This window comes from Moschus berezovskii, chromosome 24 (genome assembly GCF_049115385.1).
Source record: "Moschus berezovskii isolate FMDL1 chromosome 24, NW_MosBer_1.0, whole genome shotgun sequence".
NCBI lineage: Eukaryota > Metazoa > Chordata > Mammalia > Artiodactyla > Moschidae > Moschus > Moschus berezovskii.
The window spans coordinates 35,963,685-35,984,180 of record NC_142483.1 but is presented as its reverse complement, the minus strand read 5'-3'; the positions used below and the strand labels follow the sequence as shown (position 1 = coordinate 35,984,180).

Genomic DNA, 20,496 nt, shown 5'->3' with positions numbered 1-20,496 from the left:
GGCAGGCTTCCTTGCTGGCCAGGACTTCTTGGGTTCGGGCCAGTCGATATCCGACTTAGAAACTGCGCCAGTTGTACTCCCAGAAAACCGAGCGGCAGGGACCGGGAAGGCGATAAGTCGCAGTGACCAGGCTCACCAAACATCTGGTCACCTGAGCTGCTAGGACCGGGGAAGGCACAAAACGCAGGCCCAGCCAAGTCTGCGCCTTTGTCGAGTATCCGAGGACCTGAACCTGAGCCGCTCAGACCTGGGAGGTGCATGCAACCCAGCGCCAGCCGCGTACAGCTTGCAGCAGAGCAAGCTAAAGCCTAAGCAGCATAAACAGGGAAAGCACACATGACTCGAGTAGGAGCATTCCCAGTGTAGCCGAGACACTGCAAGCACTCCCCACAGACGCCAGGGATATTTGTTAGCTGTTCCTCCCTCCCCATAGCAGGACTGAATAGGTGAGCCGGGAAAAAAAAAAACAAAAACTGTCCACCACCGCATCCTGGTGTCAGGACGGGAATTAGACACTGAGGAGACCAGAAAACAGAAGAGCTTTTTCAACAGAAGGAACTGCCTTGGAAGTAACAGAGGGAGAAGCCTTGAGACTACTGCAAGAATAAGACTGAAAACCAGAGGCAGAGGCTTAAGGCCAAATTCTGAGAACACCAGAGATCTCCTGTTCCAGAGAACATTAATTGATAGGTACTCATCAAATGCCTCCATACATACACTGAAACCAGGCACCACCCAAGGGTCAACAAGTTTCAGTGAAAGACATACTACGCAAACTATCCAGCAACACAGGAGAATAGCACTGAGCTTCAATATACAGACTGCCCAAAGCCACCCCAAACCCACTGACATCTCAAACTCATTACTGGACACTTCATGGCACTCCAGAGAGAAGAAATCCAGCTCCACCCACCAGAACATCGACACAAGCTTCCCTAACCAGGGAACCTTGACAAGTCACCCATCCAACCCCACACACAACGAGGTAACTACATAATAAAGAGAACTCCACAAACTGCCAGAAGACGGAAAGGCCACCCCGAACACAGCAATATAAGCAAGACGAAGAGGCAGAGAAATACCCAACAAGTAAAGGAACAGGATAAATGCCCACCAACACAAACAAAAGAGGAAGATATAGGGAACCTACCCAATAAAGAATTTCGAATTTTAATTGTGAAAATGATTCAAAATCTGGAAAGCAAAATGGAGTTACAGATAAATAAATTGGAGAAAAGGATTGAGAAGATGGAAGAAATGTTCAATAAGGAATTAGAGGAAATAAAAAAGAGTCAATACATAACGAATAATGCAATAGATGAGATCAGAAATACTCTCGAGGGCAGAAGGGAGGGAGAGGTAGGGAGGCAGAAGACAGGATAAGCGAGCTAGAAGATAGAATTGTAGAAATAAATGAAACAGAGACAGAAACAGAAAAAAGAATTAAAAAAAATGAGGACAATATTAGAGACATTTGGGACAATATTAAACGCCCCAACATTCGAATCATAGGAGTCCCAGAAGAAGAAGACAAAAGGAAAGACCATGAAAGAATACTTGAGGAGATAATAGTTGAAAACTTCCTTAAAATGGGGAAGGAAAGAATCACCCAAGTCCAAGAAACACAGAGAGTCCCAAACAGGATAAACCCAAGGCTAAATACCCCAAGGCACATATTAATCAAATTAACAAAGATCAAACACAAAGAACAAATATTAAAAGCAGCAAGGGAAAAACAACAAATAACACACAAGGGGATCCCCATAAAAATAACAGCTGATCTTTCAGCAGAAACTCTTCAGGCCAGGAGGGAATGGCAAGACATACTTAAAGTGATGAAAGAAAATAACCTACAGCCCAGATTACTGTACCCAGCAAGGATCTCATTCAAATATGAAGGAGAAATCAAAAGCTTTACAGACAAGCAAAAGCTGAGAGAATTCGGCATCACCAAACCAGCTCTCCAACAAATACTAAAGGATCTTCTCTCGACTGGAAACACAGAAAGGGTATATAAACTCGAACCCAAAACAATAAAGAAAATGGCAATGGGATCATACTTATCAATAATCACCTTAAACGTAAATGGGTTGAATGCCTCAACCAAAAGACAAAGGCTGGCTGAATGGATACAAAAACCAGATCCCCATATATGTTGTCTACAAGAGACCCACCTCAAATTGAGGGACACATATAGACTGAAAGTGAAGGGCTGGAAAAAGATATTCCATGCAAATAGAGACCAAAAGAAAGCAGGAGTAGCAATACTCATATCAGATAAAATAGATTTTAAAACAAAGGCCGTGAAAAGAGACAAAGAAGGAAACTACATAATGATCAAAGGATCAATCCAAGAAGAAGATATAACAATTATAAATATTTATGCACCCAACATAGGAGCACCGCAATATGTAAGACAATTACTAACAAATATGAAAGGGGAAATTAACAATAACACAATAATAGTGGGAGACTTTAATACCCCACTTACATCTATGGATAGATCAACTAAACAGAAAATTAACAAGGAAACACAAACTTTAAATGATACAATAGACCAGTTAGACCTAATAGATCTCTATAGGACAATTCACCCCAAAACAATGAATTTCACCTTTTTCTCAAGCGCACATGGAACCTTTTCCAGGATAGATCACATCCTGGGCCATAAATCTAGCCTTGGTAAATTCAAAAAAAATTAAATCATTCCAAGCATCTTTTCTGACCACAATGCAGTAAGATTAGATCTCAATTACAAGAGAAAAACTATTAAAAATGCCAACATATGGAGGCTGAACAACACGCTGCTGAATAATGAACAAATCATAGAAGAAATCAAAAGAGAAATCAAAATATGCATAGAAATGAATGAAAATGAAAACACAACAACCCAAAACCTCTGGGACACTGTAAAAGCAGTGCTAAGGGGGAAGTTCATAGCAATATAGGCACACATCAAGAAACAAGAAAAAAGTCAACTAAATAACCTAACTCTACATCTAAAGCAACTAGAAAAGGAAGAAATGAAGAACCCCAGGGTCAGTAGAAGGAAAGAAATCATAAAAATTAGGGCAGAGATAAATGCAAAAGAAACAAAAGAGACCATAGCAAAAATCAACAAAGCCAAAAGCTGGTTCTTTGAGAAGGTAAATAAAATTGACAAACCACTAGCCAGACTCATCAAGAAACAAAGGGAGAAGAACCAAATCAATAAAATTAGAAATGAAAATGGAGAGATCACAACTGACAACACAGAAATACAAAGGATTATTAGAGAATATTATCAGCAATTATATGGCAATAAAATGAATAACTTGGAAGAAATGGACAAATTCCTAGAAAAGTACACCTTGCCAAAACTGAACCAGGAAGAAATAGAAAATCTGAACAGACCCATCACAAGCACGGAAATAGAGGAAGTAATCGGAAATCTTCCAGCAAACAAAAGCCCAGGTCCAGACTGCTTCACAGCTGAATTCTACCAAAAATTTAGAGAAGAGATAACACCTATTCTATTCAAACTCTTCCAGAAAATTGCTGAAGAAGGAAAACTTCCAAACTCATTCTATGAGGCCACCATCACCCTAATCCCAAAACCTGGTAAAGATCCCACACACAAAAAAGAAAACTACAGGCCAATATCACTGATGAACATAGATGAAAAATCCTTAACAAAATTCCAGCAATCAGAATCCAACAACACATTAAGAAGATCATACATCATGACCAAGTGGGCTTTATCCCAGGAATGCAAGAATTCTTCAATATCCGCAAATCAATCAATGTAATACACCACATTAACAAACTGAAAAATAAAAATCATATGATTATCTCAATAGATGCAGAGAAAGCCTTTGACAAAATACAACATCCATTTATGATAAAAACTCTCCAGAAAGTGGAAATAGAAGGGACATATCTCAACATAATAAAAGCTATATATGACAAACCCACAGCAAACATTATCTTCAATGGTGAAAAACTGAAAGCATATCCCCTAAAGTCAGGAACAAGACAAGGGTGCCCACTCTCACCACTACTATTCAACATAGTTCTGGAAGTTTTGGCTACAGCAATCAGAGCAGAAAAACACATAAAAGGAATACAAATTGGAAAAGAAGAAGTAAAACTGTCACTGTTTGCTGATGACATGATCCTCTACACAGAAAACCCTAAAGACTCTACCGGAAAACTACTAGAGCTAATCAATGAATACAGTAAAGTTGCAGGATATAAAATCAACACACAGAAATCCCTTGCATTCCTATACACTAATAATGAGAAAATAGAAAGAGAAATTAAGGAAACTATTTCATTCACCGTTGCAACGAAAAGAATTAAATACTTAGGAATATATCTACCTAAGGAAACAAAAGACTTGTACATCCGTTCCGTTCAGTCGCTCAGTCATGTCCAACTCTTTGCGACCCTGTGGACTGTAGCCTACCAGGCTTCTCCGTCCATGGTATTCTCCAGGCAAGAAAATTGGAGTGGGTTACCATTTCCTTCTCCAGGGGATCTTCCCTACCCAGGGATCGAACCCGGGTCTCCCTCATTGGAGGCAGACGCTTTAACCTCTGAGTCACCAGGGAAGCCCAAACAAAAGACTTGTACATAGAAAACTATAAAACACTGGTGAAAGTAATCAAAGAGGACACTAATAGATGGAGAAACATACCGTGTTCATGAATTGGAAGAATAAATATTGTGAAAATGAGTATACTACCCAAAGTAATTTATACATTCAATGCAATCCCTATCAAGCTACCAACGATATTTTTCACAGAACTAGAACAAATAATCTCACAATTTGTATGGAAATACAAAAAACATCGAATAGCCAAAGCAATCTTGAAGAAGAAGAATGGAACTGGAGGAATTAACCTGCCAGAATTAACCTTCAAGCTCTACTACAAAGCCACAGTCATCAAGATAGTATGGTACTGGCATAAAGACAGAAATATAGATCAATGGAACAAAATAGAAAGCCCAGAGATAAATCCATGCACCTATGGACACCTTATTTTGACAAAAGAGGCAAGAATATAAAATGGACAAAAGACAGTCTCTTTAACAAATGGTGCTGGGAAAATTGGTCAGCCACTTGTACAAGAATGAAACTAGAACACTTCCTAACACCATACACCAAAATAAACTCAAAATGGATTAGAGAGCTAAATGTAAGACCAGATACTATAAAACTCCTAGAGGAGAACATAAGCAAAACACTCTCTGACATAAATCACAGCAGGATCCTCCAAGACCCACCTCCCAGAATATTGGAAATAAAAGCAAAAATAAACAAATGGGACCTAATTAAAATCAAAAGCTTCTGCACAGCAAAGGAAACTCTAAGCAAGGTGAAAAGACAGCCTTCAGAATGGGAGAAAATAATAGCCAATGAAGCAACTGATAAAGGATTAATCTCCAAAATATACAAGCAGCTCCTGCAGCTCAATTCCAGAAAACTAAGTGACCCAATCAAAAAATGGGCCAAAGAACTAAACAGACATTTCTCCAAAGAAGACATAAAGATGGCTAACAAACACATGAAAAAATGCTCAACATCCCTCATCATCAGAGAAATGCAAATCAAAACCACAATGAGATACCATTTCACACCAGTCAGAATGGCTGCTATCCAAAAGTCTTCATGCAATAAATGCTGGAGAGGATGTGGAGAAAAGGGAACCCTCTTACACTGTTGGTGGGAATGCAAACTAGTACAGCCACTATGGAGAACAGTGTGGAGATTCCTCAAAAAACTGGAAATAGAACTGCCATATGATTCAGCAATCGCACTCCTGGGCATACACACCGAGGAAACCAGAATTGAAAGAGACACATGTACTCCAATGTTCATTGCAGCACTGTTTATAATAGCCAGGACATGGAAGCAACCTAGATGTCCATCTGCAAATGAATGGATAAGAAAGCTTTGGTACATATACACAATGGAGTATTTTTCAGCCATCAAAAAGAATGCATTTGAATCAGTTTTAATGAGGTGGATGAGATTGGAGCCAATTATACAGAGTGAAGTAAGCCAGAAAGAAAAACATCAATACAGTATACTAATGCATATATATGGAATTTAGAAAGATGGTAACCTGAACCCTGTATACGAGACTGCAAAAGAGACATAGGCATATAGAACAGTCTTTGGGACTCTGTGGGAGAGAGTGAAGGAGGGATGAATGGGGAGAACGGCATTGTAGCATGTATTTTATCATAAGTGACCAGTCCAGGTTCGACGCATGATACAGGATGCTTGGGGCTGGTGCACGGGGATGACCTGGAGGGAGGATATGGGGAAGAGGGAGGTGGGAGGGGGTTTCAAGAAAGGGAACACATGTACACCCGGGGCGGATTCATGTCAATGTATGGCAAAACCAACCAATATATTAATGTAAGGTAATTTGCCTCCAATAAAATAAATTAAAAAAAAAAAGAAAAAACAATACATTAGATACACTTAGCAATGCTTGTGTATATGTGTACATATGTGTATGTGTGTATATAGAGGACCACATACATATATGTACGTGTGTATATTTATAATCACATGCACATATATACACACATACTTATATACATATGTATTTCTTTCTGAGTGTATTTATATATATATTCAGAAACAAGGCCATTCGCAGAATGGTTAACATAGGGGAGCTTTGTGTGGAGCAAGGTATCTTTGGAACACAAAACTTGCAATGAGAAACAGACTTAATTATTAATTTATATAATGGTGGCAGTGGTGGTAGTTTAGTTGCTAAGTCATGTCTGACTCTTGTGGCACCATGGAGTGTAGGCTACTAGACTCCTATGTCCATGGGATCTCCTAGGAAAGAATACTGGAGTGGGTTGCCACTTCCTGCTTCCCTTGTGGCTCAGCTGATAAAGAATCTGCCTGCAATGCGGGTAGACCTCAGTTCCATCCCTGGGTTGGGAAGATCTCCTGGAGAAGGGAGAGGCTACCCACTCCAGTATTCTGGCCTGGAGAATTCCATGGACTGTATAGTCCATGGGGTCGCAAAGAGTCGGATACGACTGAGCGACTTTCACTTTCACTGATGATTAAAGTAGTTCTGTTAGGGGAAGCACACTGATTGAAACCTCCCACTCTAGCCAGACACCATAGTAATCATTTGCATGAGTTGTTTTATGACAAGAGGTCTTGGTAAGGAACATGGAACTAATAAGCCTCCATCAACTGAAAGAGTTTGGGAAAGGTCAAAATGAGACACCACATGTCTGACCACCTCCCAGAATCCTTTTCTCTGGCATTCATCTTGGCTGAACCACCAGGAAGGACTCTTGAGTCAGAATGATTGGCTAAAGACAACCTGGAAACTAATCCCATCACCATAATACCCGAGACTACAAGCTGTGTGACAGAGCTGTTCTCCTGGGTTCCCTTACCCTGCTACTCTCCGCTCGGGTGCCCTTTCCTAATAAAATCTCTTGCTTTGTCAGCATGTGTCTGCTAGGACAATTCATTTCAGAGTGTTAGACAAGAGCCCAGTTTCGGGCCCTAGAAGAGGTCCTCCTTCCTGCAGCAGTTCTACAAGTTGGGCTTTGGATGTATATTTTATTCTGTAAATTTCAAAATAGTTACTTTTTCAAAATAACAGAAGCATAGACCTATTCATCAGGGTCCCAAAGAGTAACTTCTCACTCTTTGGCCCCTGGTACATCCTCTGAGAAGGGCTTGAGTGGGAGTTGCATGGCAGAGGGGGTATAAAGGAAAAGATGTAAGGCTTCTGCTTCATCTACATCAACAGATGTAATTACTTTCAAACAAGGCTTTCCCTGGATCCAAGATGAAACATTTCAGTCCCTGGAAACACTATATATAAACACTATAAGGAGCAGTATGTCTATTGTTCATCTGCTAATGTCCCCAAATGTCACCAAGGTAATTATTTGGATGACATTTATGTGACGCAGTTGGACATTGTTACAGTTAATATAAAGTCTGCCTTTGGCAACCACTTTATTTCCACCTGCATCAAACTGCAGATGCGTGATCACTTTTCCTGGGAGAATGCTTTCCTCCCCCAAAAAACATCTTTGCTTTCTTTTATTCATGTGCCTTTCACATTAATGCTCAGTGCAAAAGAAGAAGGAAAAAGGATACATACATACATATATATATATCTGAATATGTATATCTAGAACTTTCAGAGATATTTCTAAATATAATTCACAAAATACAATAATACTGATATTTTCTGTTTGTTTTTTTTTTAACAGATTCAGCTATTCCCAGGAGTCTGAATTCAGAAAATGCACATTGTTAAAACTTTTTACCTCTCTAAATTCATGCTGCTGCTGCTGCTAAGTCACTTCAGTCGTGTCTGAGTCTGTGCGACCCCATATACGTCAGCCCAGCAGGCTCCCCTGCCCCTGGGATTCTCCAGGCAAGAACACTGGAGTGGGTTCCATTTCCTTCTCCAATGCATGAAGGTGAAAAGTGAAAGTGAAGTCGCTCAGTTGTGTCCGACTCAGCGCAGCCTACCAGGCTCCTCCATCCATGGGATTTTCCAGGCAAGAGTACTGGAGTGGGCTCTAAATTCATATTTGCTCTCAAAAAGCATGTGATTGGCAAAGTTGGCTTTTTTCTACTATGGTTATAATAAGAATACATTTTCAGAAACACAAAGACTATAGATTTTTCCCACAAACTCACATGCAAATTGGAGCTTTGCCTTCTGACTCAGAATTGTTCCCAGAGAATTGGTGGCCAGGCACTGGTACGTGCCAATATCTTGATCTGTGCGAGGGCTGCTGATTGCCAAACTGCCTCCATCCAACCTGTAGTGATAGCTCATGGTAAAATCAATATCTGCACCATTTAGCTTCCACCTTCAAAGAAAAAAAAAATCAAATTATGCCTCCAATAGCCAGAGTTTACCACTTTTGGTTTAAACAGCATACATTTGCAGTTCCTGAGACTGTTAATATAAAATAAAACATGGTTACATGTGGACACATCCTACCAGTTTCACTGAAGATAATTGTGTTTGTGAGCTCCATAATATCAATAACTAGATTATTTGAAAGATCTTCTACTCTTTACAAATTACATTCACCAAAACCTGTACAGAAAGGCAACAGAACTCTTGACATAAGAAATAAAAACTAGACATTCAGTCAATAGTCCTATTCCTTTAACAACTTTTCAAATAATATATACTATACCTGAACACCCACAACTGATACTGCAAAACTGAATGTCAAAAATGATTTAGACATGAAGTCCAGGAAGAATATATTAGAATGGCACAAAGAAAGCCAGCAAAGATTTTACAATGCCAATTTGAGGTTGATAACAAAACAAAAATAACCTGACTACTTTAGAACATGATTGTCTTTGATAGTTTCTTACTTGGAAAATTAATCATGCTGAAAATATTTCAACAGTACTTAGAAATGCCAAACTAAAATTATACCTTAACAAAACAAATGCAGTTTGAGAAGTTTTCATTTTAGGCTGCAAAAAATTTCTTGTCTTACCTAGAAGTCAACAATCTTTTAGAATATTTATTAAGTATTAGAAAATCCTAACAGTTATATTTATTTTCAAAGAAGTATTAGATGATTTAAAAATTACATTTTATCATTTTAAGATGAATGAATACCCATTTGTTATCTTTAATGGACCCACTTCCCCCAACTTGCAACCCCTTACTTCCATCAAAATAGTCAGAAATTTTGAAATAAGACGATTACATATTCAAACATATACATTTCTAGGGCACTAACTTTATGTAGTAATATAAACCATTTAAGAAAAGAGATATATTTTAAAATATTGAGTTAAGATAATCAGTCAGAAAAACAAGTGACTGGCCTCTTCCTGTGAAATAAAGACATTTTGTAAATCTTGTTTTTTAGGGTTTATGCGAGCTCTGCAGATTCTTCCCTTCATGCTAAGGTCATGTTAAAAATAGTTTTGTGCGGGTAGCCAATTGTAAGAAAGGAATGACATTTTATAGAATTATTCCAAATGTCATTGACTTTTTTAGAATTCTGAAACATCCCATGGAAAAAGCCTGGCAAATGTCTACAACAGTAGAAGAGAAATACAGACTGAGGGAATCTTCCACCCTGTGAAAGATGAGAAATGATGGATATCAAATCATCCAGAGGACTTGAACCAACTCTGTCACTTTTAAATTACTTAGTCAATTCTTGTGCACCTCAACTTCTTTTTAATAAAAGGAAGCTGAAAGACAACAGTCAGAAATATTACATTTCATTTGCCTGAACGATCTGCCAATTTTTTTTTCTAGAGAAATTTATTCGGTTTCTAGTTCTCAATATTAGAAGAAGAAAATGGAGAAAACTATTATTTTTTAGGCCTATCTGAAGCCTTGAATATTCTCCTTTCCAGTGCTATAATACTGTCTTTCATAATTTGTTTACAGGGCATGGTCTTTGAACCTGTGTGTTCCCTTGTTTTTTTTAATGCAAATGATATACAGCACTTAGTTTGCCAGCTCTCTTTAATTTTGAAATCAATCACTGAAATAACTGCTGTCATCATTACATGCTCCTAATTAAGCTCGGTAATTGTTTTTCAACACAAATTCAAAGTTGTTGGCTTAGCTGCAGCAAATGAATTTTTCACACTCTCCCCACAATCTTTCTAATCACTATGGTACAATGATTATTAAACTGTGCATATATATCAGGGGTTCAACTCGTGGTGTGGGCTTTGTTCTAATTAATATGTTTAAATAAATTGAGAAATAGTATTAATGAATTCAGGTGATTGTCATACAAGTGTTACTGATAGAATTCCATGCACAGGAGAATTATCTCATGATGCAAACTAGGAAATATGCTATAGAAGATTATTTTAAGCATCTGCCTTAATATCATATTAATTCCATGAAACATAATGGATTTGAACTAAAATCTTGACCTTTTTCTGGGGAACATCCTTCACTATTAAGTAGTTAAGCCCTGTGTCAAGAATATAATGGCTGGGGCTATATTTGTTTGCTAGTCTGTGATAATGTATGTGTGTGTGAGAGTGTTTTTTTCAAAACTGAGCCTTGCTTTAGAGTTACATGGAGTGCTGTTTCTGGACCCATTCCTAGACACATGAAGAACTCCAAAATAGAAATTTTTAACATCTCTCTGGGTGATTATAATGTGCACTAAATTTAGTTCCATTGACCTCATAGAAAGAGTCCTAGGCCTAGCTTTGATATTCCTTTGTTCTGTATGCTTAGCCAAGTCATTTCTCCAAAGTCATAACCATTGATTATAAAATTTGCACAATAAAAATATTTTGCTTTGTCACCGGAAGTTGTTAAGTAGATAAAGGGAGGAAATGAACAAAAAGAATAGTAAGGCAGAGTAACACCCTTTGTGATTTTTACTCACAGGCCTAGAGCTTCTCCAAACTTAAGAATGCCTTTGTGACTGGAGTAGATTAAATCACAGAAAGGAACCTTCTTCAGTGACTAGGTTCAGAGAACACGTGGTGGAAATTCTCTATGACATTCAAAGAACTTTTTCTGACAGAGTGTATCCTATGTAAAAATAATTTATGTGTGTGTCAATTCATTTTCCAAAATAAAATATATGTTCTGAGCTCTGGAACTAAGCTCATCACTATCTCATCACTATATCCTTGACTTATTAAATATAAGCAATCCTACCCATGTACTATTTTTGGGTAACCCATTTTCCTTCCTTAAACAAAGCTGCATGGTTAGATGTTAATTTTCATGTGTTTCCTGGTCTTTAAAAGAATAGAAAGTGATCCTTTCCACTGGAAAACTTTGCCTAACGTTTATCTTGTCTTCACTGATATTCTTTGCATGAAGGTAATGACTCCAACTGAAAGTGACCTTAGACAAGTTACTTTTAAAATGTTTCCAAAGTTCTGCTTTCAATATTGCTTATTTTATCTTATGAGACTTCATTTTCTAAAGGGAATTTACTAAAAGGAATAAAAGACACCTTAAAATCAACCACACCCTCACTTTGTGGATGAGGGATACAACAATAGGAGAAAGACATGATTATTCCAGCGTTATATATGTAATGATAGAGCTGTGACTAGGAATGATAACTCTTGGTTCTAAGCCAAGGGGTTTTTAGTACAGCTTCACACTATACCCAAGTAACTTCAAATAATGTTAAACTCTGATTCATAAAGCGTGTCCATCTATTTCACACATACACATACACTCAGACACAATCTAAAATGAATACAGTCATGAGGATTTTTTAAAAATAAATTTTAAGTTCTAAAGGGTCATATTAACACTAAAATTCACATTTTGTTGCTAATGTGCATTGTCTGAAATAACTCTGCCCTTTGCTTTATTATCAAGAAAACTGGGACTCAGTCTGACATTTAAGCATTAAAAACTTTTTTTGTTTCTCATTGTCTTTTAAAAGCATCTTGAGTATTTTATACCATGATAGTAGAAATAAGCTAAACCCAGTTAAGGCAACTGGAAATAAGACATTGATTGCCTGTCTTTAGCCTTCTTACTACAGAAGCCATTTCACGATATTGAAATTTGCAATCTCTTCATTCAGTGTATTTCTTCACAGGTAATATTAGCAAATTGTTTTGAGAACCACTGTATTATATCTTTCCATGTGCTATAAGTCAATAGAAATTTTTATATAAGTACATGACTAACCGATGATCTGTCTTACTTATACTTAACAATTGTTTTTACTGTATAGGGACTTACATGTTTTCCCCTTCTCTAGTAAAATATATCAATCTTTCAGTTCAGTACAATTCAGTCACTCAGTAGCGTCCGACTCTTTGTGACCCCATGAATCACAGCACGCCAGGCCTCCCTGTCCATCACCTACTCCCAGAGTTCACTCAAACTCACGTCCACCGAGTCGATGATGCCATCCAGCCATCTCATCCTCTGTTGTCCCCTTCTCCTCCTGCCCCCAATCCCTCCCAGCATCAGACTCTTTTCCAGTGAGTCAACTCGTCGCATGAGGTGGCCAAAGTATTGGAGTTTCAGCTTTATCATCAGTCCTTCCAATGAACACCCAGGACTTTAGGAACAATTAAATTAGTTCTCAAAAATAAAACTGCAACGTGAAGTATTAGGTGATCCCAAAAATATGTTAGTCACATTTTTGTATATTTAACCAAGTTTTAAGTTAAATAACAGTTTTTTACTTAAGGAAAACAAACCAACAACCATGAACTAGATGGACCAATTTATAAACTAAGTAACTGAACTGAACTTAATCTTCATCTGCCAGATGGACTTCATTGGTTGAGGTGTTCTAAAGATAGAAAAGCCTTCTGTTCTGTTCTGTTCAGTCGCTCAGTCATGAATGACTCTTTGCGACCCTGTGGACTGTAGCCTACCAGGCTTCTCCGTCCATGGGATTCTCCAGGCAAGAATACTGGAGTGGGTTACCATTTCCTTCTCCAGGGGATCTTCCCTACCCAGGGATCGAACCCGGGTCTCCCGCATTGGAGGCAGATGCGTTAACCTCTGAGACACCAGGGAAGCCCCAGAAAAGCCTTAATAAAGCCTAAATAATAAGACACAGTTTTTAGCTCTTTAGTTGTAAAAAATAATACTGAAGTTATTTTGACAAAGATAAGAGACACAAGATAGAAAGTTGTCTTTAACCTTGTGTATTTAAGTCATTTAGCTAGTTAATCTAGATAATTATAAGATAAAAGTAATTATGTATATAAATATGGTATTTTTAATGGAACATATAAATCAGGAAAAGCCAGTGTTTTTTTGTTTTGTTTTTTACCAAAATGGACTGAATTTGTTGCTTTTTGTGTGTGTTGATTTATAATGCAGGAGACGTAAGAGTTGTAGGTTCAATCCCTGGATCAGGAAGATCCCCTGGAGGAGGGAATGGCAATCCAATCCTGTATTCTTGCCTGGAGAATCCCATTGACAGAGGAACCTGGTGGGCTACACAGCCCATGGGTTCACAAAGAGCTGGACACAATTGAAATGACTTAGCATGCATGCACGCACTAAAAATTAAGACAAAAAAAAATGCTTTTAAATCCTAAAGCCACAATAGTCATTTTAATATTATTCTACTTTTTCTATATTCACACTGCACATGCAATTCTTACCAACACAATATCTTTAAGATTTACACAAGTATAATGCATATATGAATATATTTGTGAAGTCCACCCACAATGTGAATCAGTTTCTGCCTGTACTATAATATTCTAAGAACAGAAACACTGGAGACCTTTCTTCCTTATTATTTCAGAGGTAATATGAGAGGAAAAAATATATATTTTTCTAGTTTCCCAGAATAAAAATTGCTTTTCTGCCTTAGGTGGTCTGTAGCTGTCTTCAACATATTTTTCTAAAACCAATTCTTTTTGGGTGATGGGATGTGTCAGTGGAATCACAGAAATTGCTCTAATAAAAATGCTTCAATCTGGATTAATTCCTTTTAGAGAAACATGTTCATAGTCATTATATATGGGGCAACTGAGGCAGTAGCTGCATATTGTGGGGAAGGGAGTACAAAATGAACTTGTGCTTTACAATCTCTTTAACCTTGGGAAAACCAATCTTTTCCTGTCCTTTCTCTTATTTTTTTTTCTTTCTGCCTGTATTCCTTCCTTCCCTCCCTCCTTCCTTCATTCTTTTTTTCTCCCTTCCCTTCCTTCCTTTTTCTTTCATTCTTCTTCAGTTCGCATTGTAACACAGAACCAATCTCAAGAATAACTGCTCTAAGCAAATCTAACCAGTAAGTTACAAGAGTGGTTGCGGGAGGATGAGGGTGGGATAATTATCACTTGGCAAGTGGCCTGAGGGGATACTTTCAGTTCAGTTCAGTCTCTCAGTCGTGTCCGACTCTTTGCGACCCCATGAACCACAGCACGCCAGGCCTCCCTGTCCATCACCAACTCCCGGAGTTCACAAAAACTCATGTCCACGGAGTCGGTGATGCCATCCAGCCATCTCATTCTCTGTCGTCTCCGTCTCCTCCTACCCCCAATCTTTCCTAGCATCAGACTCTTTTCCAATGAGTCAACTCGTCGCATGAGGCGGCCAAAGTATTGCAGTTTCAGCTTTAGCATCAGTCCTTCCAATGAACACCCAGGATTGATCTCCTTTAGGATGGACTGGTTGGATCTCCTTGCAGTATAAGGGACTCTCAAGAGTCTTCTCCAGCACCACAGTTCAAAAGCATCCATTCTTCGGCGATCAGCTTTCTTCACAGTCCAACTCTCACATCCATACATGACCACGGGAAAAACCATAGCCTTGACTAGACGGACCTTGGTTGGCGTAGTAATGTCTCTGCTTTTTAATAGGCTATCTAGGCTAGTCATAACTTTCCTTCCAAGGAGCAAGCGTCTTTTAATTTCATGGCTGCAATCAGCATCCGCAGTGATTTTGGAGCCCAAAAAAGTAAAGTCTGACACTGTTTCCCCATATATTTCCCAAGAAATGATGGGACGAGATGTCATGATCTTCATTTTCTGAATGTTGAGCTTCAAGCCAACCTTTTCACTCTCCTCTTTCACTTTCATCAAGAGTCTTTTGAGTTCCTCTTCACTTTCTGCCATAAGGGTGGTGTCATCTGCATATCTGAGGTTATTGATATTTCTCCCAGCAATCTTGATTCCAGCTTGTGCTTCTTCCAGCCCAGCGTTCCTCATGATGTACTCTGCATATAAGTTAAATAAGCTGGGTGACAATAGACAACCTTGACATACTCCTTTTCCTATTTGGAACCAGTCTGTTGTTCCATGTCCAGTTCTAACTGTTGCTTCCTGACTTGCATACAGGTTTCTCAAGAGGCAGGTCAGGTGGTCTGGTATTCCCATCTCTTGAAGAATTTTCCACAGTTTATTGTGATCCACATAGTCAAAGGCTTTGGCATAGTCAATGAAGCAGAAATAGATGTTTTTCTGGAACTCTCTTGCTTTCTCCATGATCCAGCGGATGTTGGCAATTTGATCTCTGGTGCCTCTGCCTTTTCTAAAACTCGCTTGAACATCTGGAAGTTCATGATTCACATATTGCTGAAGCCTAGCTTGGAGAATTTTGAGCATTACTTTACTAGCATGTGAGATGAGTGCAATTGTGCGGTAGTTTGAGCATTCTTTGGCATTCCCTTTCTTTGGGATTTGAATGAAGACTGACCTTTTCCAGTCCTGTGGCCATTGCTGAGTTTTCCAAATTTGCTGGCATATTGAGTGCAGCACTTTCACAGCATCATCTTTCAGGATTTGAAATAGCTCAATTGGAATTCCATCACCTCCACTAGCTTTGTTCGTCGTGATGCTCTCTAAGGCCCACTTGACTTCACATTCCAAGATGTCTGGTTCCAGGTGAGTGATCACGCCATCGTCATTATCTTCGTCGTGAAGATCTTTTTTGTATAGTTCTTCTGTGTATTCTTGCCACCTCTTCTTAATATCTTCTGCTTCTGTTAGGTCCATACCATTTCTGTCCTTTATCGAGCCCATCTTTGCATGAAATGGTCCCTTGATGTCTCTAATTTTCTTGAAAAGATCTCTTGTTTTTCCTATTCTGTTGTTTTCCTCTATTTCTTTGCATTGATTGCTGAGGAAGGCTTTCTTATCTCTCCTTGCTATTCTTTGGAACTCTGCATTCAGATGCTTATATCTTTCAAAAGTAGGAAGTCAAGAAACACCTGGAGTAACAGGCAAATTTGACCTTGGAGCATGAAATGAAGCAAGGCAAAGGCTGGTAGAGTTTTGCCAAGAGAATGCACTGGTCATAGCAAACACCCTCTTCCAACAACACAAGAGAAGACTCTACACATGGACATCACCAGATAGTCAACACCGAAATCAGATTGATTATATTCTTTGCAGCCAAAGATGGAGAAGCTGTATACAATCAGCAAAAACAAGACGGGGAGCTGACTGTGGCTCAGATCATGAACTCCTTATTGCCAAATTCAGACTTAAATTGAAGAAAGTAAGGACAACCATTAGACCTTCAGATATGATCTAAATCAAATCCCTTATGATTTTACAGTGGAAGTGAAAAATAGATTTAAGGGTCTAGATCTGATAGATAGAGTGCCTGATGAACTCTGGACGGAGGTTCGTGACATTGTACAGGAGACACGGACCAAGACCATCCCCATGGAAAAGAAGTGCAAAAAGCAAAATGGTTGTCTGAGGAGGCCTTACAAATCGCTGTGAAAAGAAGAGAAGCAAAAAGCAAAGGAGGAAAGAGGGGATACTTTAGGGTACCAAAAATATCTATCTTCATTTGAATGGTGGGCACACAACTGAATGTTATGTGCTGTGCTTAGTTGCTCAGTTGTGTACGACTCTTTGCGACCCCATGGACTGCAGCCTGCTAGGCTCCTCTGTCCATGGGAATTCTCCAGGCAAGAATACTGGAGTGGGTTGCCATGTCATTCTCCAGCAAGGCTGTATATCTATGTAAAATTTCATTGAGCTGTACACTTCAAATTAGGTCAGTGAAGAAGAACTAAAAAGCCTCTTGATGAAAGTGAAAGAGGAGAGTGAAAAAGTTGGCTTAAAGCTCAACATTCAGAAAACTAAGATCATGGCCTCTGGTCCCATCACTTCATGGGATATAGATGGGGAAACAGTGGAAACAGTGTCAGACTTTATTTTTGGGGGCTCCAAAATCACTGCAGATGCTGATTCCAGCCATGAAATTAAAAGACGCTTACTCCTTGGAAGGAAAGTTATGACCAACCTAGATAGTATATTAAAAAGCAGAGACATTACTTTGCCAACCAAGGTCCGTCTAGTCAAGGCTATGGTTTTTCCCGTGGTCATGTATGGATGTGAGAGTTGGACTGTGAAGAAAGCTGAGTGCTGAAGAATTGATTCTTTTGAACTGTGGTGCTGGAGAAGACTCTTGAGAGTCCCTTGGACTGCAAGGAGATCCAACCAGTCCATTCTAAAGGAGATCAATCCTGGGTGTTCATTGGAAGGACTGATGCTAAAGCTGAAACTCCAACACTTTGGCCACCTTGTGCGAAGAGCTGACTCACTGGAAAAGACTCTGATGCTGGGAGCGATTGGGGGCAGGAGGAGAAGGGGACGACAGAGAATGATATGGCTGGATGGCATCACTGACTCGATGGACATGAGTTTGAGTGAAATCCGGAAGTAGGTAATGGACAGGGAGCCCTGCGTGCTGTGATTCATGGGGTCACAAAGAGTCGGACACTACTGACTGACTGACTGAACTGAACTGAATTGAACTGATGGTGTGTATGTGCTTCGCTGGCAGTTCAGTGGTAAAGAATCCACCTACTAATGCAAGAGACATGGGTTTAACTCCTGGGTCAGGAAGATCCCCTGGATTAGGAATGGCAACCCACTCCAGTTTCCTTGCCTGGTAAATCCTATGGACAGAGGAGCCTGGTGGACTACTATAGAGGAGTTCATGGATTCATAAAGAGTTGGACACAACCTAGCCACTAAGCAACACAGCGACAATAAATTGTGTGTATACTTTACCCCGAAGACAAAGGAAAAAAAAAAGAAAACAGCATGGTGCTCAGAAGTAGAAATTTACCTATAATGGGGTAATGGGTAACCATTAGCAGCACAGTTCAGGATTATTTCAGCTTTTGACAAATCCAAAGGAAAAATAGCATCTTGTGGTTCTTGGGTAAAAATAGGAGGGCTCAAGCCACCATTACCTGGAAAAGAAAAGAAAAATTACACCACGTGGAAAATACGTGACCCTGTTTTGAATGCAAACAGTATTAGACATCAAATAAATACATATTTAAAAAATATTTAATCTTGAAACAATCTCAAACATATGGAAAATTTCAAGAATGGTACAAAGAATTTTCTTCCTATACCAATTCAGAGTAGCATTGCAAACATGCCTCATTATCCTAAATGAATTAGTTTCTATTTTTTATAAAGGACACAAAAAATGATTAAAATCAAGGAATTGACATTGTTTCAATGCTAGCATCGAACTGTCAGTCCCTTTTCTCTATTTTTCTTGATAAAATCCTTTATAGCAGAAAGATCCAGCAGAGAATCATAGATTTCATTTATTGTTTTCTCTTTTTAGTCTCCTTAAAGGTATTAATTGAACACTTTCTGTTTTCACTTGATTTTCCTCACCTGGTAACTTCTAAAATTACAAGGCACTGATTTGGTTAGGCTTCACTCAATTTAGACTTGTCTAAGGGACAAAAATAGATGGGGAAACAGTGAAAACAGTGTCAGACTTTATTTTGGGGGGCTCCAAAATCACTGCAGATGCTGATTGTAGCCATGAAATTAAAAGACACTTACTCCTTGGAAGGAAAGTTATGACCAACCTAGATAGTATATTAAAAAGCAGAGACATTACTTTGCCAACCAAGGTCCGTCTAGTCAAGGCTATGGTTTTTCCAGTGGTCATGTATGGATGTGAGAGTTGGACTGTGAAGAAAGCTGATCACCAAGGAATTGATGCTTTTGAACTGTGGTGCTGGAGAAGACTCTTGAGAGTCCCTTGGACTGCAAGGAGATCTAACCAGTCCATTCTAAAGGAGAACAATCCTGGGTATTCATTGGAAGGACTGATGCTAAAGCTGAAACTCCAATACTTTGGCCACCTCAAGTGACAAGTAGACTCACTGGAAAAGACTCTGACACTGGGAGGGATCGGGGGTGGGAGGAAAAGGGGACGACAGAGAATGAGATGGCTGGATGGCAGCACAGACTCAATGGACATGAGTTTGATTGAACTCCGGGAGTTGGTGATGGACAGGGAGGCCTGGCGTGCTGTGATTCATGGGGTCGCAAAGAGTCGGACACGACTGAGAGACTGAACTGAACTGAACTGAAGGGACAACTGGGTAGGGATCCTCGTAGAAGCTCTATGCTGAAAATATGGGTGATAAAAAGGGTCTATAAAGATTTTTGTTTGTTTGGTTAAAGATAATTAAAGCAGTGTAAAAACTGGCTCTTAATTTAAAAAATTATCACCATGAAAAGAAATCACTCCCCACCGTCCAGAGTATTCTGATCACATCATCTTGTCCTCCTGAACCTCCATTCCCCTCCCGCAAAGGGTGTTTCTCTGTGTCTGCTGTTTCATTATGATTAGATTCAGGAATGTTGTGTGCTTCAGATAGCATCTTATCAGATGGTGCAGGACTTCTGTTTGTCTCATTTCTGCTGAAGTTAACTTGATCACTGGTTAAGGTACTGCCTGCAAAACCTCTCCACTATGAAATTACCTCCCCCTCCCCTTATAATTAGTAAGCATTTTGTGTTTACGGACTTTGAGACAATGTAAATGTACTGTTCCTTACTGATAATTTAATTTTTATTATATATTTCTATCAGTATGATATACTTTTTCAGTGTGAATCCATAGCTTCTTCTTTTATTAAATAAGGAATTTTTTCATTAAATAAAGGAAGTTATTTATTTTTACATAAAGGAAGTTATAATTCATGACTATTTTGATGCCCAAAGTTTCAGTGATTTGGCCAGCAGGAGCC

At 38.9% G+C, this 20,496-nt stretch overlaps 1 protein-coding gene across 1 annotated transcript in view; it reads right to left on the bottom strand.

Annotated features, from left to right (window-relative positions):
- Positions 1–18,673, bottom strand: part of CNTN6 (contactin 6) — a 195,912-nt gene extending 177,239 nt beyond the window's left edge. Inside the window, 2 exon segments of the mRNA XM_055413365.2 lie at positions 8,693–8,868; positions 18,555–18,673. Coding sequence (XP_055269340.2) covers positions 8,693–8,834 — 142 coding nt within the window. The 5' untranslated portion in view covers positions 8,835–8,868; positions 18,555–18,673.
- Between the last annotated feature and the right edge of the window lie 1,823 nt (positions 18,674–20,496).